This window comes from Colletotrichum jinshuiense, chromosome 4 (assembly GCF_051148585.1).
Source record: "Colletotrichum jinshuiense chromosome 4, complete sequence".
NCBI classification, from domain to species: domain Eukaryota; kingdom Fungi; phylum Ascomycota; class Sordariomycetes; order Glomerellales; family Glomerellaceae; genus Colletotrichum; species Colletotrichum jinshuiense.
In genome coordinates this window covers 5395010-5420199 of record NC_139311.1, presented here as the reverse complement: position 1 = coordinate 5420199, position 25190 = coordinate 5395010, and the positions used below count along the sequence as shown (strand labels likewise).

General features: G+C 53.2%; 6 protein-coding genes across 6 annotated transcripts; 4 read left to right on the top strand and 2 right to left on the bottom strand.

The window, feature by feature from the left end:
• Positions 1–1253: 1253 nt before the first annotated feature.
• EsH8_IV_001378 (pectate lyase superfamily protein-domain-containing protein) lies at positions 1254–4668 on the top strand (the record flags this gene model as incomplete). Its single annotated transcript, XM_083266268.1, has 4 exons — positions 1254–1295; positions 2129–2696; positions 2751–3008; positions 3068–4668. 4 exons carry the CDS (start codon positions 1254–1256, stop codon positions 4666–4668), a joined length of 2469 nt encoding a protein of 822 aa, XP_083125163.1.
• A 997-nt stretch (positions 4669–5665) lies between these two features.
• Positions 5666–8306, top strand: EsH8_IV_001377 (fatty acyl-CoA diphosphatase; the record flags this gene model as incomplete). The annotated part of the gene is made up of 4 exons (XM_083266267.1): positions 5666–6556; positions 6609–6693; positions 7241–7377; positions 7437–8306. 4 exons carry the CDS (start codon positions 5666–5668, stop codon positions 8304–8306), a joined length of 1983 nt encoding a protein of 660 aa, XP_083125162.1.
• Positions 8307–8577: 271 nt separating this feature from the next.
• EsH8_IV_001376 (uncharacterized protein) lies at positions 8578–10220 on the bottom strand (the record flags this gene model as incomplete). The annotated part of the gene is made up of 3 exons (XM_083266266.1): positions 8578–8802; positions 8854–9885; positions 9987–10220. 3 exons carry the CDS (start codon positions 10218–10220, stop codon positions 8578–8580), a joined length of 1491 nt encoding a protein of 496 aa, XP_083125161.1.
• Positions 10221–17180: 6960 nt separating this feature from the next.
• EsH8_IV_001375 (uncharacterized protein) lies at positions 17181–18983 on the top strand (the record flags this gene model as incomplete). The annotated part of the gene is made up of 6 exons (XM_083266265.1): positions 17181–17415; positions 17475–17989; positions 18051–18350; positions 18411–18518; positions 18579–18745; positions 18803–18983. 6 exons carry the CDS (start codon positions 17181–17183, stop codon positions 18981–18983), a joined length of 1506 nt encoding a protein of 501 aa, XP_083125160.1.
• Positions 18984–19183: 200 nt separating this feature from the next.
• EsH8_IV_001374 (bacterial alpha-L-rhamnosidase) lies at positions 19184–21940 on the bottom strand (the record flags this gene model as incomplete). The annotated part of the gene is made up of 1 exon (XM_083266264.1): positions 19184–21940. The coding sequence occupies one exon, from the start codon at positions 21938–21940 to the stop codon at positions 19184–19186; it is 2757 nt and encodes a 918-aa protein (XP_083125159.1).
• A 636-nt stretch (positions 21941–22576) lies between these two features.
• On the top strand, positions 22577–24332 carry EsH8_IV_001373 (general substrate transporter; the record flags this gene model as incomplete). Its single annotated transcript, XM_083266263.1, has 4 exons — positions 22577–22654; positions 22736–22778; positions 22843–22953; positions 23011–24332. 4 exons carry the CDS (start codon positions 22577–22579, stop codon positions 24330–24332), a joined length of 1554 nt encoding a protein of 517 aa, XP_083125158.1.
• Positions 24333–25190: the final 858 nt, after the last annotated feature.

Genomic DNA, 25190 nt, shown 5'->3' with positions numbered 1-25190 from the left:
CAAAGCAAGTCAATATAATCCCTGCTGCTCATCGGTGGAGGGGCGGCATGGTGGGGAAGAGGCGTAAGGGGCAACGCAAAAAAGCAACAGAGGCGAAAAAAGAGAAGGGAGGGAGGACTCGAAATAGGGAGAACAAAATGCTGTGCAGCCTTTCTTGATACCCCCCTGGTGCACCGGACGAGAGAACAAAGCCAATAGAGTGCACAACGCACAGCGCACAGCGCCGCAAAACCTCCGCAACTCACAACTTAATATTCCTTTTCATGTTTTTGATCCGATCTGCTTCTTTCTGCGTCCTTCCCAGTCTCGGATCTTTGTATGTTTGACACAATCTGTCTTCGACTGGGAGTGACTTTACGCCCCCTCCCGTACTCGGTTCCAGCCACAGCAACGCTCGTGGATGAGCCGTTGACCCAACATTGCCTGTCTCATCGGGGGGCGGCGGACCGGCTGATCCTCCGCTGGGACTTGTGAACTCGTCGTCTGGTGGGGTGTTTCTGTCCAGGTTCCCCTTCTCTCCTCATTCATCAAGGCAGAGGACGACAGATCTTGCCGAAGATCATTTCATGCGGAAGCGGAGCTGCTGCAGGGGCCACGACAGTCCCTTTGTAGACTGAACCTTGGGTCGTTTGCCCTTTCGGCGCTCCTCTCATCAATTCAATCAACCTCTCACCACCAGAACACCACCGCCGGTGGAGATTCCCTAAGCAGAGCAAGGTTGAAGGGGTGGCCCAACCCGACTAGGGGCGGCTGTCGCATCGCATTGACTAACCCCTGACCTCCGGACATGCCAGGCCCCCTTCACCTCATCGCCGCACGCTTTCGTCCGAACTACTTGCGTGTGCTTCTCCCGTCGCTTGACTTGCTGGCAGCAACCTCACTGAGCACCCCCCCCTTCTCTTTAGCTCTATTTGAAGCTATATCCCCTACCGACCAATAGAGCCCCTCTCTTGATCCTTGTTTCATCGCATTTTTATCCTCTGCCAGGATTACCTATCCATCGTGGCAAACCGGCTGGACCAAGGGGTGGTGGTAAAGAAGGCCAAGGTTGGCTTTTTAGCTAGGTTTGTCGAGCTCGGGCGGGCCACGGACGTCCAATACTGCCCCCTCTCCTCATCATACCCTACTGGACTTTCTCCAGTCTGTCTGCCCAAGAGGCCGAGATCCAGTCGTCGAGCAGAACGGCTCTGATTGTGAACCGGGATCCAGGGCCCTGCTCGCCTCAGACTGAGAGAGGTCCGACTGCCGCCACCATGGCGATAAATCGCCCGGCGAGGCAGGGGACTGCTCAAAACGTAGGTTGATATAAGACGGTGATGTCGCCGTCAACCTCTTCTAAGCTCGTGGTCTCTTCCCTCCCTTTCCCGTGTCTCGACCTCACACCCTCGTCCCCATCGACGCTCTTTCTTTTCGTTCTGTTTTCCCAAGAGGGATTCCACCCTCGCCGTTCGATTCGTTACAGTCATTCTTTAACCAACCCAACCGAGCCTTGATCGGCCGTCACCCGCTGCCGTCACTCTTCGACCTTTTGGTAAGTGTTGCCGCGCCGTCTCGATTCGGTCCCGTGGCTTCTTTCCTTCCCACACCTCCCAAATCGGCCTATTGTCTCGGCTCTTGCTGCCTATTGCTTGGGTTGGTAGAATGGTATTTCTTTAAGAGCACTGTGACGTATGACTTGTCATCTGAGTCGGGCCTGCGTCGAGGCCGGGTGAAAGAGGGTTGTCTTGTCTGAATGGGAACAATGGAACATGATCCAGGCTTGTGACGCGCAACAACGCTTCCTTAGTCACAGACAATACCGCTGTTCGTGGAGCGGGCCGGTGCGAGTCGACGACAGTCAGTCACTGGAAGTCACGCGCTCGCCATACTTAAAGTGTGCTTCTTGGATCATGGTCTGGTTGTCGAGGACGATCAGTTTCTTGCCCTATCCCGACCTGCACGTCTCTTTTTTCACAAACCAAACCTACAAAAACAATCCCCTTCCTCTTACATATTTACTCGGGAAGCCTTGAGTTCATTCCGAATTTTCTGGAAGCTGCGTTTTGTTTTGGTTCGCGGCCATCTCACTTGCTCCTCGTCAACAACACCAAACATCACCAAGACGAAGCTAACACTCTCAACCCCGCAGTCTTCACCTTCATTACAATCCAAAAACAAGAGCACATCGTCGATCAGCTGGTTCTACATCATGATGGGTCTCTCAACAATTCTCACCACCACCCTTCTGGCCTTGCGCCTCTTCTCGCTCGATGCCCTCGCGGCTCCGGCACCCGTCCCCCAAGTCGCCCCCGCCGCCGATGCTGCAGCTGCTTCCGGTTTCTGGGTTGCTTCGATCGAGCGACGAGGCACCTCTGCCTTCGGCGATGCCAACTACAAGATCTTCCGCAATGTCAAGGACTACGGCGCCAAGGGCGACGGCTCTAGCGACGACACCGAGGCCATCAATGCCGCCATGTCTGACGGAAACCGATGTGGATTCGGCTGCGACTCCCAGACGACCACTCCCGCCTTGGTTTACTTCCCCGCTGGTACCTACGTCGTCAGCAAGCCCATCGTCATGAAGTACTACACCCACATGGTCGGAGATGCCACCAACCTGCCCACCATCAAGGCCGCCGCCAGCTTCACCGGAATGGCCGTCATCGATGCCAACCCGTACGACGACCAGGGCAACAACGCTCATACCAACCAGAACAGTAAGTAAATTTGAAAAAAGCTCCCTCGAGGATCTGTTGCTAACTGCTCAATAGACTTCTGGAAGCTTGTCCGTAACTTCAACGTTGACCTGACCGGCATGCCCTTCACCTCTGGTGCTGGTATTCACTGGCAGGTCGCCCAAGCCACCAGTCTGCAGAACATTGTGTTCAACATGCGAACTGATGGCGGCGATGCCAACGTCCAGCAGGGTATCTTCATCGACAACGGCTCTGGAGGCTTCATGACCGATCTGACGTTCAACGGCGGCAAGTATGGTGCCTTCATGGGCAGCCAGCAGTTCACCACTAGAAGTAAGTGCACAGTCATTCAACCCAGAAAGCTTGAGGGCAAGTTGCTAACCGTTTCGTAGACCTCACCTTCAACAACTGCAAGACTGCTGTCTACATGAACTGGAACTGGCTCTGGACCTTCCAGGACGTCAAGATCAACAACTGTGGCGTCGGCATTGACATGTCCAACGGTGGTGCCACTGCGCAGACCGTCGGCTCCGTCCTCCTCCTCGACAGTGTCATCACCAACACCCCCGTCGGCATTCTGACTGCCTACAGCCCCGCCTCGACCGCGACCAACGGCAGCTTGATCCTCGACAACGTCGACATGTCTGCCAATGTCCCTGCTGCTGTCCAGATCGTCGACACCAAGGCCACCGTCCTCGCCGGCAACCAAAAGATTGCTTCGTTCATTCAAGGCAAGACCTACACTGGCACCGCCGGCGCCGGCAAGGCCGTCCAGAACGCCCAAGATGCCATTGTCAAGCCCGCTGTCCTTCTGGCTGCCGACGGAAAGGTTGTCACTCGCAGCAAGCCTCAGTACGAGAACGTCCCTGCCAGCTCCTTCCTCAGCGCCAAGGCCAATGGCTGCAAGGGTGACGGCGCGACCGACGATACCGCGGCTATCCAGGCTCTGTTCAACAAGGCTGGCCCCAACGACATCGTCTACTTTGACCACGGCGCGTACATCATCTCGAACACCATCGAAGTGCCCAAGGATATCAAGATCACCGGTGAGGTCTGGCCCCTGCTGATGGCCAACGGCGCGGCATTCAAGGACCAGGCCAACCCCAAGGTGATGTTGCGCGTCGGCAAGCCCGGCGATGTCGGTACCTTCGAGATGAGCGACATCATCATCCAGACTCAGGGTCCCCAGGCCGGTGCCATTCTCATGGAGTACAACATTGCCGGATCCACCCCTGGTGCTGCCGGTCTCTGGGACGTCCACTTCCGCATTGGAGGCAGCGCTGGAACCCAGCTGCAGTCCGACAAGTGCGCCAAGAACCCCAACGTCACCACTACCGCCAACCCCGAGTGCATCGGTGCCTACTTGCTCACTCACATGACCGCCGAATCCTCGGGCTACTTTGAGAACACTTGGTGGTGGGTTGCCGACCACGAGCTCGACCTCCCGGACCGCAAGGCCCAGATCAACATCTACAACGGCCGCGGCGTCCTCTGCGAGGCAACCAAGGGCACATGGTTCTGGGGCACCGCTTCCGAGCACAGCGTCCTCTACAACTACCAGTTCAACAAGGCCTCCAACGTTTACATGGCTCACATCCAGACCGAGACGGCCTACTTCCAGGGCAACCCCGACGCCAAGACGCCCTTCACTGTCAACGAAGCCATCCTCGACCCCAACTTCGAGACCTTCTGCGCCGGCCAGGGCGACAAGTGCGCCCGCACCTGGGGAGTCCGCGCCATCGACTCCAAGGACATCCTCATCTACGGCGCCGGCCTGTACAGCTTCTTCAACAACTACGACCAGGTCTGCGTCGGCGAGAACAACTGCCAGGACCACATGGTCTCTCTGGAGAACAGCGACGTCAAGTTCTTCGGTCTCAGCACCAAGGCCGCCATCAACATGGTTACCGTCAACGGCAAGAGCGCCGCTCTCGACAGCGACAACCGCAACAACTTCTGCGCCACGGTCGCCCTCTTCCAGGCCCCTCTCTAGTCGAGCTCTTGGAACGAGAACACCCAGGAACTCGGGTCGATTGATTGTAGTAGGGTGGGGTTCCCTTGTGAACTCACCCCCCTCACATAAGACCAAGTCCCGTCAGAAGTCGGTGAAAACCGGCCACTACTTATTCTTCATCTAGCGATCGCCCCAGCGGCATGAGCTATCTTTTTTTGTGCTTTTTCTTTTTATGGGAGAGGCGGCATACTTGCATACAGGGAGTTTGAGGATTCTTGAAAAACAGGCAGAGAATTGCATGCCGTGGATCGTGAAGACACGAGGTATGACCGGCAGGGTTGACATTCTAGTTTTGCCGAAAGGGCACTTTGATACCATTTATAACCAACGGATTTTGACCATTTGCCAAGTCTTTTGAAATGTGCTTATTGCGTTGTTGAGTTGTTGAACCTTCTCTTAACACGGGTGGTTTGTGAGCGAGTCCCTAGTCCCTAAATGATGTGTGCAAATCCCCAATAAATGGCATCTTGTCTTACTCCAACTCAGTAAGAATGACTACCCATACGGTGAACCTGCATCCCAAATAATGTTTCGGTGCTTCTTGAATATCAGCCAATCACTGGAACACACCAAATATCGGGGGTTTTAATGAGAATTGCGCTATCTGCACGCCTCCTGTCTTCTCCAGGCGTCGTTTGCGTTCTACGGCCATGTGTCCTCTGACCTAGAAATTTGAGGTGTGCCTCGGCAAGTGACATACACCGAAAACCGGGCGCCTTGATTCGCTAGTCGGCGTGCCCAACGCCGCCGGGTGTCCGACATTTAGCCACCTGCCCAGCGGCCAATGCCAGGTACGTATCTCCGCACGCCGTACCGGCAACGTCATACTTTGCTGCCAATTTCTTCCAAGCTCTGGCGCCCTTCGTCCCACCACTTTTAAGACTGTCGTCGTCTTTCACGATCCAACTTACGTCCCCCCAAACCCTTCTGCCCCTTATGCAATAGCACACGTCAAACACTCTCCGAAACCTCCACGATGGATACACCGCCGGCAGCGAATCTCCGGTCCAAAACCAGGCGCGCCCTGGACGAGCTCAACGACGCAACGGCCTCGCCGTCTTCGCCACCCCTCAAAACGAAGCGCAACAGCCCATACCTGCCCACGCCTGTCGAGTCGCTTGTTTTGGCCATCTTCCCGATCATACTCTTCTTCGGCACCCTCTTCTCCCTCCTCTCACCCGACGTCCGCTCGTCTCGCTACGACCCCACAACCCAGGCACATGCCCCGGACACGGCGCCGTCGTACTTTGCGCGCAAGTCGAACTTGTTCAACATAATCTTTGTCAAGCGTGGCTGGTTCTGGATCACGGCCGCTTTCTTCACTTTCATCCTCACCCACCCCGCGACTGTTCGTGCGACTGTGCGGGTGCAAGCCACGCTCCGCTGGGCTCTGGTCACGGCTTGGTGGTTCTTCGTCACGCAGTGGTTCTTCGGCCCGGCCATCATAGACCGAGGTTTCCGCTGGACAGGAGGCAAGTGCGAGCTTGTCGAAGAGAAGGTGGAGCTCGGCGAGGGAGATGCCAAGGAGGTCTTCACCGCAGTCGCATGCAAGGCTTCCGGCGGAAGCTGGCGCGGTGGGCATGACATTTCCGGGCATGTCTTCCTGCTGGTGCTCGGCACTGGTTTCTTGCTCTCCGAGGTGGGATGGGTGGTGATGCGGTGGAGGGGCTCAAGGAGAGAAGAGCGCAGCATCGTGATGACGGATGGTGCTACAAAGACCGCGACCGTCGAGGCCCAGGGTCTACAGGGAGAACCCGTCCCGGGCGACGCTCTTGCGCTGGGAGGGAAATTCGCGGTCGTTATCATTGGGCTGAGCTCGTGGATGCTGCTCATGACGGCCATCTACTTCCACACGTGGTTCGAGAAGGTATGTTGCAGCCATTCATTCGTCGATTAACGGTGCTAACAAGGAATAATAGGTTACCGGCCTCGTGACGGCTCTAATTGCGCTTTATGGCGTGTACATCCTTCCCAGGTTCGTTCCAGTAATACGGCAAGCTGTTGGTTTGCCTGGAATCTAGAGTTGTGGAAAACATTCTATTAGGACATGAAAACGGGCACTAGTGCCTGGAAATTATAATCAATCCAAAGTCAACCCCAAGGCTGAAGTTATCTTTTCTCTAATGGTCTTTGGAATGGCCAGACTTGAGTGAGGATGGACGTCTGGGGAAAACAGTGATCCTCAGTGCAGGCATTCGTGCATTTTTATCTCGACAGAACACTAGTGATGTGTAGAGAGATCGTGAAGCCAACAATTAGCCACTGGAAAGTCCATTTCTTAGTTTTCGTATCCGTACCTGCGATACAATTAGTTTGAGCTTCTACTCCTCTGACCCGGCTGTCGCTTGGTTTCGTAGGACTCTGTGTCGCATGGCGAGCGCACCGAGCTCGGTGAATGCATTTATTTGGTGGGGGGCCGGAAGGAAGTGGGGTTCCCACCTGCCGCCTGTAGCTCACACCCCCCAGAGTGACCTCATCTCATCGTTCCTCGGTTCGTCCACACTCACAGCGTCTTCCAACAACACATCGCAAGTCATTGATTCTCTTGCAGCAGGCCCAATGTCACCAATCAAGGCTCCTGCGAACCTGCCGGAGCTCGTCAGAACAGCGTTCAGCAAGGCTCGCTCCAATGGCGACCTGACCTACTATGCGACCCAAGTCACCGTGCTGACGGCCAACTCGATCCCAGTGAGTAATTGCATTGCCGCATAATCTTGCATGCAGCCACGATAACCCCCTCTGTGTAGTTTCAGCTTCGCTTCTCTCCCGCATTAGCAAACAAACCGGTTGCGCCAAGGCCCAAGACCGATGAGCCACACAAACATTTTGACCCGTTCGAGAGCCCCGAGAAGGGTCCGTTGTTTATTGCCGACATCCCCTCATCCGGCCACAACCTGGTTCTGAACAAATTCGCCGTCGTACCCGAGCACTTTATTCTGGCCACCAAGGAGTTCAAGCCACAGACCCATCTTTTGGAGCCCGATGATTTGGCGGCGACATATGCTTGCCTCGAGGCCTACAGGCAACATGGTGGGCATGAGGGGGGCAATGGCGAGTTGTATGCATTCTTCAACAGTGGCTTGCACTCGGGAGCAAGCCAGCCGCACCGTCACATTCAGCTATTGCCCATCGCCCGGATGAAGGACGGGCTGTCTGAAGACTCACAGTGGGATGTGCTGGCCAAACAGCTTGGCTCGCAGCACGTCAACGGACTGCCATTCGTGACCTTCGGGGAGCATATCCATAGTGGCATGAGCCCCGAAGAGCTACATGCTATCTACATGTCCCTATTCAAGTCAGCGGTCGGTGCAGTAGAGGCCCACATAGGCGATGTCAGTGACCCTGGGAATGGCGAAGCCCGCATCAGCTACAACCTTGCCATGACGAGTAAGTGTTTGGTCGTGCTGCCGCGGCTGGCCGAGGGGGGCACGATTTCACAGGATGGTACACTGGTGGGCAAACTCAGCCTCAATGGCACTGTCCTGGCGGGGACGGCCTTGGTCAAGAATGAAGCCGAGTGGGATGCCCTGAAGTCGGCGAACGACAGCGCCCAGCTGGTGGAAGTACTATCAAAAATTGGCATCCCCGCGGGAAGTGGCCACGGTAAAAAGCTGTGAGGGCGGACGAAAGGGCGGGTCAAACGCGTAATACAACCACAGTACATGCAAGCAAACATTATTTGCCCAACGGCAGGAAATTCAACTAGTAAAGTACAAACGTGTAAGCCAGCCCTCCGGGTTAACTCCAGAACCCCCTACACATCGCCGTTCGTCCGCCCACTCCCAATCGACAAGTCAGATATCAAAATTACTATTTCCCTTTGTATCCTTTCCCACGAGCAGCTGCTGCCCTTAACACGTACCTTTGAGCGTACCTATATCACGAGCGTCATTTCGGCGCGCCGAGCCCGCCCATCTGGCGCCCGGACGCGGCAAGCACTAGCTCATCCCACTTCTTCCGGCAGGTAGCATTCCCAAACAAGTACGAACCGCCGTTTCTCTGGATGTACTCTGCCACCTGCTTCCAGGGAATCTTCATGGAAGTGGGATCGTTGCCCTTGGCGAACTTGCGTACGGCCTTCTGAAGCAGATGGACCTGGCGTTCGGGAAAAGGCTAGGTCAGAAACGAATCCCAAGTATCATGTTCTTGGCAGGGGGCACTCACGTCCTTCTCGCTCCACTCGGGCTTCCGCACCCTCTCTTCCTTGCTCTTGGTGAGGGTGCGGTACCGTCCCCGGAGCGTCGACTCGGCCTCGGTAAAGTTGCCCTTGACACGAATCTCGCGGTATGTCAGCCCTTCTCGCTTGGCCTTGAGAAGGTACTCGTCCTTGGCCGAACGCTCCGCAGGGTCCGGCTGAGAAACCTGTGTCGGGCAAGGCTTCGGTTGGCTCGGCCGGACCTCCGGCTTAGGTGCTGCGGCGGTGAAAGCGTGAGGCGGAGAGTTGCGGCGGCGCGCCGAGCTGCCGTGCCCGGCCCTCGACGACCGTGGCTTCCCAGGAAGCTCTTTGCGAGGTCTCGCCACGAGCATATGCTGAGAGGAAGGATCGGCTTTGAAACCACTGCTGCCGCCGTGACTCTCTGGGACGGGAGCCCTCAGTGCTTCTTGGTGGCCCTCCATGTGGCGCTGATGCTCAACAAGGTGTTCGTGCTGCGCCGTCGGGAAGAAGAGGAGTGGTGTCGGCTCGGAGAACGGTGGCGGTGACGGAGGTGCCCCCTTGATGCTGGACAGGTCTTCGGGTACCAAAGACGAGGATGCGAAGGGGGAGTGGGCATATTCAAACGGCTCTGACGGGCTGTTGATAATTGGAGCGCCGTCCGTCGAGCTGAAGGGACAGGAGTCGAGGAGGTTGGGAGCACCGATGGAAGAAAAGCTCCCAAAACTTGTGCCTACATCAGACTCCGCGAAGACGGAGGGAGGGGCGGGCATGCTTTGCCCTAAATTGCCTGGCGCCGGCATTGGGAGGCCGTCAATGTAAGAGATGTCGAACTGAATTTGCATTGGTGCAAACATTGACTGGATGTCCGTCGTGTCTGGAACTCCAAAGGGCTGCCATGGCTGGTTGTGATCCATGACTGGTCGCTTGTTGCTCAAAGAACCATCAAATCTCTGCATTCTCTGAAAGAATATGCCATGATCAGGGTCAGAGTAGGGGCTGCCCGCGGTGCCAGCTAGGTATCTGTTCCGAAGCTGCTGGGCCTGAGGCAGGAGAGTCTAGTCAGCAACATGGTCCTTGGTCACATCTCGGATGAGTATCGAACGGACGGGGAGGTTATGAGTATGAGTATGAGCCAACGCACCTCCAGATTGTCTTGGATCCCGTCTGGCATGCTCGCCAGAGACCAATCCTCGCTTTCCATGGCGCCCGGTTGCTGTGTTGACCCCGAGCTCAAAGGAAGCTTGCCGTTGCGCACCATCAGTTTCCTATGGTGCCGTGTGTTGAAGCGCTGCTGAGCTCTCGCTTTCACGTTCTGCTCAAAGGCAAAGATGTCCGAGCCATTGAAGACCAAACGGGGGTGAGCGTCCATAAACATCTTGGACGACGAAGGCGCCGGCTCGGAGCCAAGAGATGGGATAGAGTCAACTTGCCCTTTCACCGCTCCTTCTCGTGGAGTTTTACTGGTGTTCTGCGCTGTCTCGGCCTGCAGGCGTGACGTCGTCTTCCGGTTGTGCGTTGAAGAAAAAAAGGTTATGGGGAAGGGGTTTCAGCGGTCAATGAAGAGCTTGGACGTGATGCAAGATGCAGCGTGGGATGCCGAGGTGCTCCACGGATGCCTACAACGCCCTATATGGCCTTCGCTTCCACAGCAGAAGAGCGGTATGGGGGTAGTCCACGGCTGCCAGCGGATGGGTGGCGAGACGAACCGGTTCTCTTCTCTGCTAGCCGTTCGGGGGCCACTGAGGCTGTTGGAATGAACCAATGAGGACGTGATACAACCTATCTGCTACTGTCGACGAAGGAGCAGAAAGGGATTCGCGGTCTTGGGGGCAACGTCAAGACACTAAACATTACGAGCCAGGAGGCAGACTGTAATCGGGCAAGGGAAACGGCCAGAGATGAGGACTGATTGATGAGATAATAATGAAAAAGGTTGGCTGGCTGGCCGGTACCAGACCAAGACATTAGCTGTTTGACGGGAGGGAGGCCTTTTCAAGTATGGAAATGATTGCAAGCCGTCCCTCCCGTCGTCTAGTATCCGAGTTCAATAAAAGATAGTGCGGGTCCATTGGCACCGCGATCTCCTTCTGGGTCTCCTCTCCCGATCGAGAGTCTTGCCTAGACGAGGTTCATACATGAGATGTTGACCCTTCGGGGAGCCTCCGCACCCGAAGTGATCTAAACGAGGCCGACGAGCAAGCAAGCAACCCTCGATCTTTGAGCCGCTTTCTCCCCAGGGGTCATATGCGGCCTTCGCCCGGCTGAGGCAGTACCTTTGGGTCTGTCAGTTTTCAGTATCTCCCACCTCTTCATAGCAAACATGCAAGACGTAGGTCCCGGGCGAACCTCTGGTGTCGAGGGCCTGGGTGGCCTCAAACATGACGGCAGGCTGTGTTTCTATTCCGTGGGGGGATAGTTGGAGTACGCATACATGATTAGAGCACACACCATCGTTGGTCATAGGCAGTATTTCCCGTCACGCTGATAGCTATGTGGAATACACTTGCGACGCTGGGAGCGTACATCGTTGACAGCTTTGGTGTGGGATGTCGGGTAGCAAATACCAACGACATCGCAACCCCCGGTGAGATCATGCCGTGAAAATCACAGTGCAAATTCAGCCTCTTGACGCATGTGGTTGTGGAGAGCCCATTTGGCGAGCTTACAAGGTTCTAGGAGTCCACTCCGTCCAGCGTTGATTCGCTGTGGTGTGGTCTTCGGTTGGTAGGGCGGCTTGCCGTTAAGATGGTTGGGTCTTGGAGACGGCCCGTCCCCTTGGGCTCGCAGGAAGACCACTTTCGTGCATGAAGACTTGCGTGTCGCCTGTTGCAACTCGCCTGTAAAGTCGGCCACGGCTTGGATGCTGACCGGTCTGATTAGCCACGACTAGTGAAGAATAACGCGCCATACATGACCCGCCAGTTCTCTTTGCCATGTAACAGGCTTTACCATGGAATTGGGAATCCGCGATGTTTCTGAACACCGAAATCTAGACCCCAGCGGCCAAGGTTGGCAGCGGGATGCGGCTGACCGATTGAGCTGCCACCTCATATTGAACCTGCCTTCTTGAGGCAAGTACCGACCACTTGATCAACATGAGAGCCCCCTCCGCGTGGCCGGCTGCGCCAGAATCTCCAAACCGGCTTCGGGCATATTTGTCGGGTGCCGGACGGCAGGCCTCCCCTCCCCGGTGCCCTCCCAAGGCTGGAGCGATTTAGACCATCCTCAGCAGTGATCTTGGTTGTGGTCCGATCAGCATCTGCATGCCCAGACGGGGGGGAGGTGCAGGATGTGTGGGGTCCGAAGGGTCCACGTTCAGTCCAGATTCTGAACAAGCCGCATGTAAGTACTGTACCTTATGTATGTAATTATGTCTGCAGATGAGCAAACCAAGCTAGGACCCGTGGGCGCTTGAGGAATAGGGGATCGCACTGTCCCTCGGGTGAGGGGGTGGAGGGTACGGATCTTAGCGACGTATGTAGATAGACGCGACCGCACAGGACTTCACTCGACTTGCTTAATTGGCTCGGGAGTATGTCCCATCGGCGGTATATCCTGAAAGAGAAGTTGCGGAGGTCCCAGTGGGAGCCGTACGGTGCAGCTGGTCAACGTCTCAAGAGGCGGCGTTTGCTTCGCCATGCGCCATGGCTTCTTCTGTCGAAGCAATGCAGAGGATCAGATAGTGGACATGCGACCCCATGGTTCATGCTCACCGGTCGATTCTGCAGCTGTTGGTCCGGTAAGCTGTTGGACTCGCATACATGTAGCCTTATACGGCCGATAATGCACCAGCTGCCACGACCTAAAGGCCGTCCGCCCCCTGTCGGCGTCGTTCTTCAGTCCCCCTGTCCCCTGACATGACCCCTCACAACATCAACACCACCAGCCGGTGTCAAGTTTCTGCCATCTCGTATCCTTTAAATCTTTGAATCATTGATGCCATTCTAATATGTGCTTCTCAATGGGTCTGCTAGCATGATAATGTCATAGATCAAGACAGAAACAACCAAAAAAATATGACTGTGTGCAGTCGCAAGACATCGTCTTGCTGCATGATATACCGACAGGGGAGAACCAACTTGAATCCCGCATGCTACAGCGGGATCTTCACTGTGCACCAACATGGACCGGGGAGTTCAGCCCCCAATCTGCTTGACAGTTGTACACGCTTGAAGGGGCTGCTGGACAAACGTGGCACTGTGCCGCAGAAACACCCCCACCAAATTTAGTCACGCTGGCCACGTTATGACCGGTTATATAACGTGATTGGATAACTCGAGGGCTTGATAGCGGCTCGCTGCGGCAAGGCCCAGGGATAAGCTGCCCAGGGTCGCATCGCTAGGCGTGGGAAACGGGCTCCTGGGGTTGTCGGCCGTTATGCAGGATGTGGAGCAAAAGGTGCCGGGCAGAAGACCTTGTCACTGAGCAGCTCCGATCAGAATCGACACTGGATCATTTCCGTTCGACACGGATAATTACTGATGTTAACAGTCGAAGGGTGGCACCCGGGAGGGTGCCTGGACGGATTGGTCCCTGGCGAGTGCCGCAAGGACCTGGGTCTCCTTCCCCTGGCGGAAAGCGGGTGTCTAGACGCGACTGGACTCATCCGTGATCCCAAACGGAGTCATTGTGGTTAAGCTGACGCCAAGGCGAAAAGAAACGTCGAAACGGGCCCGGGGGAAAAAAGCAAATATCTGGGGCAGGCCACCTACGTGCTCCTTGCTTTTTCTTGAGCCTCTTTCAAAGTCCGAGCAGGTTATGGCTGTTGTTATCCGCAGGTAGTCGGTACAGTGACATGTTTCTCGTACTAACTATTCTTATCCACGTCGGCCCCGTGAGAGTATGGCTTCAGTGTATAATGGCGCTGTGTCGTCCTGGACTCCCATTGAGCCCATTGAGTCTCTTTCTCTGTCCATTTTTGACGTTCAAAGCTGGATTCTTCCTATACATTATCTATTCAAGTCAACCCGAGAAATACCAGAGTGGCAACTGCCTATTTCCCATCCGTCACTGCCGTCAAGACCCGCGGGTACCTTCACTCAGTTTGCACGGGGCCCGTTTGGTGATTGATAAAGCGACAAACACCACCCAAACGAGCCGCGTGTTAGTCCATCAAAGCCTCTAAAGCATAGATGAAGTCGCCACTTTGAAAAAGAGAGAGGACTACAAGGAAGTAGCTCTGATGTTGATCAGTCAGTGACCTCAAGCGTCGGAGTGAAATCCTAGTCCTGATGTCATCGGATGCTGAAATAGGGCAGCGCTATAGCCGAGAGCAGCTACATAATTGCGCCATGCCATGCCACTTTTGAGATATGTGCATAAATACATCGTCATGTTCATCTTCTATAGATTATGCATCTAGATATAGGTCCAATGATGTCCTCGATCGTACTGGGATGTTCATGCTTTGATGCCACAGGACTTGTCACTCTGACTGCTTGAATCTTGGGGTATATGCATCGGAACACACAAGGATGATGACGGTGTCATTTTACTTCTGCGAGGCTACCATGAGACTTTAGTTGAAGTTACAAACGTTGTCTGTATCGGAATCTGTCGTGTAGAAATCGGACTTGTGCCCCTGTGGTCTCAGTTTGATCCCAATTCCAGCGCTATTGATGGTTTCGCATCAGATCTACGACTCGAGATCAGTTAATTCTTGATATTTAACTTTATTTGATTCTACAACAAATGACAAAGAATCCCCCACGGAGCCCGCTGGAGGAGCTGGGCATCGAATCAAGGATGCGCTCCTAGCTTTCTTCATGTCATGCCATGATTTACCGTTCCATAGGTCATAAAATCCAGATAACCGATACCATTTACTTATGCCGTGACTTGGAGCTATGAATTAGTTATGTTTGGGAAGAGCTTCGTCGGGAACGACGGTTGTTACTGCCTTGTGTTGACTTGGTCAGCGAAAAGAACAGTTTCTATTCCGTAGTTCCAGGCACAGCGCAATATGTTTCAAGACGGAAGTTGAAGCTGAAGCCATTATGCCTTTGAAAGGCCCTAAATGACGATTCATGTGTTCCCCACCAATAAAACGCCCGTGCTGCTTGATTTGCCCGATCGCGAATGATCCTGACCGTCATATCCCCTCACGTCTACCGAAAGGTTTGGCAAACTTTTCCTAGTGCCATCTGAATTTCATTCATTCACTCGTCCATTTAGGTTGTTCCTATTCTTTTAGGGCCCGCCTCGCAATAGCTATCCTCACTAGGTATACGCGAAGCTAAGTGGAAATGCATTCGCGGAGTGGTGCAGCTCATCGTGGGACCTGGGAACCTTGTGACAGGGTAGCGACGAAAGACTTATCACAAGACCTGGCTTATTCGTATTCTGTCTCATGCGATTAACTCCTGGTTTGCACTAGGCTGTAGCAAGTACGAGTATAGTGGGGGAAACATCAGCTCATCCAAGCAGCCTAAGGGATTTTACATCCTAGATCGAGAGCTATTCCATCTTATGATGAATTAAGCTGTGGCAGTTTTTAACACGGCTATATCTCAGAAGGTACCATTTATCGGTGCCTCCTTTACGCAACAATGTGATCGGTTGATCGCCAAGCTTATGGTTCGCGTGAGAGTAAAGTCAACAGATCACCGGGTCTGCAGCCGGTACATTTGCCACATTGGCGCACATCAATGATATTATTCGGTCCTCTTGCTTCTAGGTTATAATCTTTCTCCAAGGGGTACCCTTGAAACTGAACGATCGCATCATCACATACAAAGTGTTTCGTAACATAATGTGAGGCAGAGCGGTACCATAGGTACTCAACGGTCATGAAGACATTTGTGCTTTGAACATGCATTTCATCTAGAGATAGTATACTGCCAAATTGATGGGAAGTATTTATTAATATCCCGATATCACGTTTACAGCAAGACACCGTTGCCAAAATGGTGGGATTTGATACAAAGTTTTGAAATCCCGAGAGCTATCCGACCTAGCTCAAACCTTTGCGGCCGACGGCAGTCGCTCTAATTGATGATTTGGTTCCTGTAATTTCTCACAGCTAAATTAGAAGACTGTTCCCAGTCTTCTGAATTATTGAACACTGAACCAATTTGTGGGCTTGGAGGGCGTTGAAGCAGAAAAGGTAGCTTAAAAAGGTTCAAGAGAAGGTTTGAACTTGTTTAGTGAAACGAAAAGTATAATAATCTCTAGCAAATTCTTGCCACCCTATCCTTCGATATTCCGGGGTTGAAACATCTTCAAAAGTATGAAATCTGCGAAAGAGGTCTGAATCCCCTCTTTCGCTGTCGATTCTTTCCCAAGCTAAGCCTGTTGAGCACGTAAGCGTTCTTTAACCTTGCCGATGTCCCGAATTACTCGGACCGATGGCGAGGAGATTCGAGATAAGCTACTTCGGAGAAAGCGAAAGGAGGACAGGCTAGAGAATAGTGAAGTCCTGACGGCAAACGGTGGCCTTTGCGCTATGCCAGAGGAACCTTACACAGGAGGAGGGCCTTTTCCTTACTGAGCCTAGTTCATCGCATTGTAATGCATACTAAACGTCGCGGCGGGAGTTAAAGATGGTAGTGCTGCTGTCATAATTGAAGGCTCTTGCGCATCTTACGATTATCGCACATGCCAAAGAACCGCTACTCGCCAAGAGGATCCTATTGAATTAACATTTTCAATTTATTCTGCTGACTCAACTTCCCATCCACAATTCATTATGAATACCGATGTGCAATGACTTATGCGACCGGTCTACAGCCGTTGCCGTCATCCGGATTACTCTGCTACTGTCCCGTAGCCGAACCTCCGTTGGAGCATGTACTAGGGGGCTGCAGCTGGGGGTCTGAACTGCGGCGTGGACGCACTCCTTGGCCGAATCACTCTGCAGGAGCAGGATTTTCATGTTCGGCGTGTGTGAGTGGTATCAAGCGGGTGCCCATTTTACGGAACTAACTGAATTCAGGAAACGTTAAGCGACATGCAAACATTTCTACCTGCTGGGTATTGGAGCGTTGGAACCAACCTCGGTTGCAGTTCGAGTCGATATCGATACCTAAGCGATGATTGGTCCTACACACCAACGTCCTTCCAACAACACTCTTGGGTGAGCGCAGTGGAAATGGCGCAAAAGTCTTGCTGCAGCCTGAGCTGCACGTCAACCGGCCGGCTAACCGCCAAGGGTGGTCTGTGGACTGTTCCTGGGCAAGCTGAACTCCCTTCAATGCAAGGTATAGTCATTTATCAGCTTTTAGATTTCCAAAAACCGTCGAATTACTAACTTATAAAAGCGCTCGAATTCCCTGGCCGACGAAAGCACTCACAAGGAAGCACAAAAGCCGGGTGCAATTCTGAGATCGCCCTCTCCATGGCCTGGTTTCTCGCCTTCATGGCATCATGGGAGTTTGGTAATCTCTTAGCCAAGAGCTTCTGCCTCTTGATCATTTATCTCATCTCCAAGTACACTTACCGCTTGCTTCTATGTCCTATTGCAGGCTTCCCTGGGCCGAGGGTTGCAGGCATCACCAGGCTTTACGAAGCCTACCATGTTCTGATTAGGAATGATTGGCTTGAGAACCTCATATCGCTTCATGAAAAATACGGTATGATCCAAGGATATCAATTTGCTTTTGTTGATGATCTGACTAGAATTCCATTTCAGGGCCTGTTGTTAGGATTGGACCGAACGAACTTCATTTCGTCGATCACGAATTCTGCCTGGAGCATCACAAGCGCCCGGACCTTTTGAAATGTGGCAATTACTATGGTCTCCTTGACAATCTCCTGGGTGGCCTAGCTAGCCCAGGAAAACACTCAGAGCGAGCGGCAGTCATGCGACCTATTTTCTCCGGAGAGACCCTCACAGGCTTCTCTAGGACGTTGGATAGACATCTGGAATCTCTCCATTCACGTCTTACGGATGCTGCAGCGGACATGGAAGCCGTCAATATGACACATTACCTTTGGGCTTTTACCAATGATGTTATGATTTCGTATCTTACTGAAGGAGACTACGGATTTCAGAAAGTCTTCGACTTGGGAGCTGTCCATGACTCTACGCGGGCATTCAGTGCCATCGACCTCGCCACTGTACTCAGGTGCATTCCGCCAGTCAAAATGATGTTCGAAACCTTCCCTGCTCTTCGAGCTTACTCTCCACTTTCCTGGGTCGACTCTGTAAGTTGTCTTTCCAAACAACTCGTTCTACTTCTGTGTTCATGTCTAATATCAACTGAAGCTTATCGACTCCCACGTTAGACCGATCGTCAAGTCCTGGGACGACGAAAGCGGTCACGAAGGCGTCTTGGCTCGAATGTTCGAGGGAATTGGAAACGAAATCAAAGTCGTGCATGAATCCTCTCAAGCCATTTTCATTGGCAATGAATCCCTTCTCAGTAACCTCACCTTTGCCCTTCATCATCTCATCAAGAATCCAGAGTGCGTAAAAAAGCTGAGAGCTGAGCTCGACACGCTGGATCTTGGTCTTTATGGTCACCGAGTTTGGAGAGACCCAAAGGTTTTGCACCTGAGGTATCTGGTATGCTGGCCCATTTAATACTAATTGATACTGATGAAATATATGCTCACCTTTGTACAGGATGGGGTTTGCAAGGAGTCGTCTCGCTTAAGCTCACCTGGCTGGCACAGACAACCGAGACAAAGCAGGAACCCTGTGATGTATCGGAATACAGAAATACCCTCAATGGTAGGTGTTGCTTGATATTTCCACGTAATATTATGCGAAGCAGTGTCTAACTTATTGCAGACAAGCATGAGCTTCACCTTGAGCTTGTTGGGACATGATCCCATCTTGTACCCTGAGCCAGATAGCTTCAAGCCAGAACGGTGGATTGGGTTGAGTGACGAGTCAATGAGAACACGAGGCCAATCAGTCATTTTTGGTACTGGGACGAGAATATGTCTAGGACAACAGTAGGTTCTAGCGACACCGACAAAGTATGCATTCAGCTGACCTCTCACCACCACTAGTATTGCTTATAGGGTTCTACGCAAAACAGTAGCGTTTCTTGTCTACAACTTCAACGTATCTTTGTTGGATGAGGAGGCGGACAGAATGGGCGGCTACCGATACCTGGACACGTATCCCAAGAAAGGACACGAGGGTTATATGAAGGTTCAACTGACCCCTCGATTCGGACATCACGCATGACGGACTCGAAACTTTACCTTTTATTGTCAATAATTCCCAAAAGATGCAAGGAAAGATACCTCTTTCTGTTGAATCTGTATATACGACTTCACTCGGAGTAAATGCGTAGGACTCTGGTTTTCCTGGCACCACGTGAATGAACACAATGTCAAGAAATATTGTACTACAAATTCTATATAACCGAACGTTGCACACAGAACTTATCCTGCAATCGTATCAGGTGGCATGGGTTGGTTTGCTGCAACAAACGGTTTAGGGGGCCACTCGCCAGGTTCAAAAGAACACTCAAACCTATGTACCCCAGAATGTACCACCTGGGAAGGCTCCGAGTCATCGTCAAAGTCTTTTCGCAGGTCTGGAGGTAAGATAACAACTGCAGAGCAGCTCGGTGGCACTGTAAGTTTCATCGTAAACCTGTTGTTGTCCTCCAACACCCATTCGCAAGCCACCTTTCCGTATGGCCCATCAAAGGCCACACGAGCGCTCGTCAGATTACCGCCTGGAACAGGTCGAACGCGGACCACTCGCCAACCCGGCTCAAGAGGTGAGATACCCCCGACAGACCCGTGCAACCAGTCAGCCACCGCGCCCAATGCGTAGTGGTTGAAACTGGTCATCTCTCCTGGGTTGATCCGTCCATCCGGTAGCATGCTATCCCAGCGTTCCCAAATCGTTGTCGCGCCCATGGCTACAACTGGGTAGAGCCAGCTAGGGCATGTCGTTTCAAGAAGCATGCGGTACGCCAGCTGAGGTCGACCGATGGTAGTTAGTGCGTGCGATATTACCGGTGTGCCTGCGAAGCCTGTGCTGATGTGAAAGCGCGCTGTCCGCACCAACTTCTCCAAAGCCTTCGCGGCTGTGTGGCGTTGGAATTTATCGTTTGGATACAGGTCGAACTGAAAGGCGAGAGCTAGGCCAGTTTGCGAACTTGACATTAGGTTGCCCTCCGCCGTGATGTAGCGTCGTTGGAACAGGGTTTTCAGTCTTTGGCCGTCACTGGAATATTTGGCAGCCAACTCATGTCTGCCGAGTGTCTCACATAGCTTCGAAAAAACCAAACTGGTGTGAACCAAGTAGGCATTGGCGACGAGGATGCTATCAGTCCGACCGTTACCGGGGTCGTTCGGAGGTGCGCTTGGGTCAAGCCAGTCCGCAAGCTGCCACTTTTCAGGATTCCAAAGTCCATCAGGGGCTCGATCAACTCCTTGGTCTAACCATGCCTGCATGCTGGAGAATTGTCTCTCGAGCAGGTCTTTGTCGGAACTGTATTGGTAGAGCACATTGGGGGCCAGGACTGTCACATCATCCCAGACTGCCTGTGCAATGTGTGGCCAGTTGGGGCTTATGGCCAATGGCACAACCAACGGCGGAAAGCCTCCCTTCCCTTCTTCCAATTGTTCAGCCGCAACGTCTTGGAGCCAATTTCCAAGAATGCCCAGGGTGTCGTAGAGGAAAGTTGCAGTTGGGCAAAACACTTGCAAATCGCCTGTCCACCCAAGCCGTTCGTCGCGTTGTGGGCAGTCTGTTGGAAGTGATAGGAAATTCCCTCGCATGGACCAAACAACATTGCTGTGAAGTTGGTTGACATATGGATTCGAGCACTCGAAGAACCCCCTGCGCTTCATATCGGTGTGCATAACGAGAGCCTGGATATCGTCGGCAGACGGAGCGCCGCCTGGCCACCCATCAACCTGGACGAATCTGAAACCGTGGAAGGTGAATTTTGGTGCCCAGTTTTGAAGCAGTTCGCCAGAGCCGATGATTGTATCGCAACATTTGGCATGCCTCAGTGGCCGCGTCCCCAGCTCACCCTCCTCCATTACCTCTGCGTGCCTGAAGGTGACTTGCTTCCCCGCTTCAAGCTGAAGAGATTTGACGAACAGCTTTCCAACGAGATTCTGCCCGAAATCTAGGATTGTCTTGCCACTCTTGCTCTGGAGAACATTGATGCATGGCTTCGTTTCGATGACCCGGACTGGTGGCGCATCTGGTGCCACCAGTTTTGTCTGGGGCCATGGCAATATTCTTGTGCCTACGTCGCTCGAAGCATCCCATACCGCGTCTGCGAACCTCCAATCCTTGTTTTCCTCCCGCAAGTCATACGCCTCGCCATCGTAAATCTCGCTGCTTGTTATAGCACTCTGGGTGCAAGACCAAGAATCGTCCGACAAGAGTGACCAAGTCGTCTTTGACGCCACTGTGATCTCCAATTGCGCGAAGAGCCCAAGAATGTCACCGTATCGGAACCGGATTCCGCCCTTGAACCCGAGTCTTCCAGCGTACCATCCCTCGCCGACCTCAACGCAAAGTGCATTTTTTCTTCCCGTTAGCAGGAGGTCCTTCACGTCGAGGATGCGGTAGACCAGACGATGTTTGTAGCTGGTCCATCCTGGGGCCATGCACTCGTCCGTGACAGGTTTTCCGTTTATGGAAGCATCGAAAACTCCGAGGGATGTAATGTATAGACGGGCGGAAGACGATTCAAGATTGATATCCGAAGGCAGCGTAAACTCTTTGCGGAAGCGAATAGGTTGCAGGGGGGCGGGTGGGCCTAGGTGCTTCGCTGCTGTGATAAAGCTTGCTTGAAAGTCTTCTTGTTCAAGGAGAGCAGCTTCGACTGTTGCCGGCTCTGACCACGCGCTTGGCTCGTTGGTGTCGTAGGGCCCGTCAGCCAAGGATTTTCCATAGACTCGTACTCGGACTACAGCAGCTTCTCGAGATGCCAGACTCTTTGCTGGCCATGGCACCAGGATAGACTTGCAACCGGGTTCTCGAAAGATTTGGCGCTTTTCGTCAGAGGCAAAAGCGATTTCGAGCTCGTAGGAAGTCTGGACCCAGGAGCCAATAGTGGTGTTACTGGCTTCGAATCGCCATGAGATCCTTGGTCTGGGGGTCTCTACACCCAGACCATTGTGGTGGTGTTCAAACACCGGTTTGGTGACTGTTGGGCAAGACATTGGTTGGGACTATGACTATGACAGACACTCAGAAAACCCCAGCCTTTGCTTCCCAAATTGTTCAGGGTGGTAGCAGGTGAAATAACCCGAATGTGCACTATTGCATATGCGCCCTTCCGATGTACGGAACAGCATCCGGTGTAAAGAGAACCCGATTCGGCCACTTTTGCCACGAGATCATGCTCTGTAAACCAATTGAGTGTTTTTAGGATCGGCATATGTAGGTTCTGATGTATCCCTCTCATCCCCGCAACTGCCATATTGTTGACCATATACAGGGGGTCCTATACGGCCATAGGACATTCAAAACGAAGGATTGGGACTAGTTGCGGAGTCTCCGCAACCCCAGATCCTCTTTTTTTAAAGTGTAGTCTCGACGACGCCCGTTTTATCCGTCTCGGCGGTTACTGCAATGAGACGGCCTCATCATTACTACGGGTGGCATTTCCTTTGAGGCAAAAATTCCCGAAACGGCAGCCGGCATGATCGGTCTACCTTTGTACCGAGCTGGTCATTTCGTAGCAACTCGTAACCAGCATTGAATATAGATGACCAGGCCCCAGGACTCCTATTGCATGATAGAAACATAGCTCCCTGCATGTGCTTCTGCTCCGAATTTGGGCCACCTCTTTCAACATGAACTTCCTTATCATTGCAGTGGCACTCGTCGCCGCTCAAGGCGGCTTCATCTACGGCTTCGATTCAGGCAAGTTCGTCAGTGTCGGCACCGTGGCCAGTGACTGACACAGTAACATAGGGATCATCGCGACGACATTTGGGCATGATAGTTTCAAGCTTAAAATATATGGACCGTCCATGGTCAACACCGCTTACACGGGTACTCAGAGTTCCATGTCATCTTTAGCCAGCGTCAATGGATTTCTGACATCTCAATGCCACAGGTGCCATTGTTTCGGTTTACAATGCCGGCCAAGCCATCGGCGGTATGACCACTGGTTATCTTGCTGACAAGATCAGCCGCAAATATACGATCCTCTTGGCGTCGATTCTGAGTTAGTTCCCACGAGTCAAAGAAATCTCCCCGTAATCTCTCTGATCGATATACACAGCAATCGTCGGGGCTGTTCTCCAATGTGCTGCCATGGAAGTCGGCATGATGGTTGCCGGCCGTCTGATTGCAGGTATCGGCTGTGGCGAACTTCTCTCGGTCGTCCCCATTTACCTCGCCGAGGTCGCGCCACCGGCACGTCGCGGTTTTCTCGTCGGACTTCAAGGAATGATGATCGCCATCGGCTTCGGTGTTGCCAACTGGGTTGGCTTCGCCGGCGCGTTCGCTTCGGGAGACGGGCAGTGGCGGATCCCGCTGGCCATGCAGCTCCCCGCCCCAGTCGTCCTCTCAGCCATGGTCTTCTTCGTGCCCTTCTCGCCCCGTTGGCTTGTTCTCCGCGACCGCTACGAGGAAGCCAAACACGTCCTCGCGAGCCTGCACGGGACGGCGGACAACGACGACTTGGTCGGCCGCGAGCTCATCCAAATCCGGGAGCAGATTCTGCTGGAGCGGTCGCAGGGCAACATGAACTGGACAACGGCACTCGGCCAGTTGTTTTCGCGCAAGTACATCCGCCGCACGCTTACTGCCGCCTTCATCGTCACAATGGGCCAGCTCAGCGGTTCTTCCGTCATCCAGAACTTCCAGAACATCTTCTATGCCACCGTCGGCTTCACGGGCAGGACCGCACTGCTGATTAGCGGCGCTTATGGAATGATGGGTATAATAGGCCAGGTCATCTACCTCTTCGTCGTCGCAGATCGCTGGCCAAGAACCCGCACGCTCTGGAGCGGGTCTCTGGTCCTCAGCGCCATGATCGCATTATGCATGGCATTGAGCGCTGTGTACGGCAGCAAAAGCAACGAGAACGCCGCAGGAGCGCGTGCTGCTATCGCGGGTATCTTCGTCTACTCCATGTGCTACGCCATATTCTTCAACGCCATGATCTGGGTCGTGCCTTCGGAACTGTTTCCCTTCTTCCTCCGGACGAAGGGCCTTGCTTTCGCCGTTGCTACAAAGTCTGTGACTGCGATTGTGCTTTCGCAGATCACGCCTCTTGCCATCGCATCCGTTAGTTGGAGGTACTACTCGCTCTTCATCGCGACTAACCTGGCAGCCGCCGTTTTCTACTTTTTCTTCTTGCCCGAAACGGTACGTCTCACACTCAAACACCCCGATGCCATGCTCTGGCCCCTGACAGTGACACAGTCTGGAAAGTCTTTGGAGGAAATTGCGGAGCTGTTTGGGGACGATCTGGCGACGAATCGCCTCGGGGATCTTGATGTGGATGCAAAGAATGGGATTGGGCCCGAGGCCGAGTTCCATGAGTTTTCCGAAAGACAACCGCAGACCCAGAGAGAAGAAACCACCAGCCGTGTGTGATTTTGGTATTTACACAGTTGCTATCAACCAAACTGCCCTGTAAGCTTTGACAGTTTAAAAGGTGTATTACTGTTATACTGTTTCTTGAATGCTCCAAGGGTTATGACGTGACTCTCAAACCATGCGCACATGCGTTCTGTTTGGAAGAGGTATTAGTGAATGATGGTTTGGATTCAAAGCAGATTTTCCCAGAAGACCGCCTGCCCAGCCACCGACACAGAATTAAGTGTTAGCCACTGAAAGCTCACGATGCCGCCACACCTGTCAATATCTCCAAGTCATAAGCTAACGCTTGAATCCAAAGAACCAATCCATAAATGGGCTGCGGGTTTCTGGCTGTTTATGCGGGTCAGATTCTTGTTCTCAGCCCAGCACTCAACCGAGAAGACCCAATGGCACTCCACTTGGAGAGGTGCCCGAAAATCCCCGCGAGACCAACGGTGGGGCCGGGTGGAATGTGCGGGGGTTTAGCGCGGCCGCCGGACTGCCACGGTTCTTCCCGCAGGAGACCCCCCTACCTAGTCCGGAGCAGCAACACGTTGGAGACGTATTAGTGGAAAGCCTACCCACTTCCAAGCACACTACAAAATGAAGCACTGAAAGCAACGCCTGGGCAGATGACTACGCAGTTTACATGTCCGACGTCGCAAATCTCTACACGCCGCGCAAAATCTCACAATTTAGGGTGGCGCTGTTGTCGGGACTATGACGGCTTGCCAGCCGAGCTGATCGTGCGGGCTCCTACCATCATTCGCCCCGATGTAGGCGCGCCATTGTCGTTTGCATCAGCAGTTGCGAGGTTAGTCCTTCAAGACTGAAGATAACGTTCTCCCTATGCGCCCGGAGTTGGCGATGGCC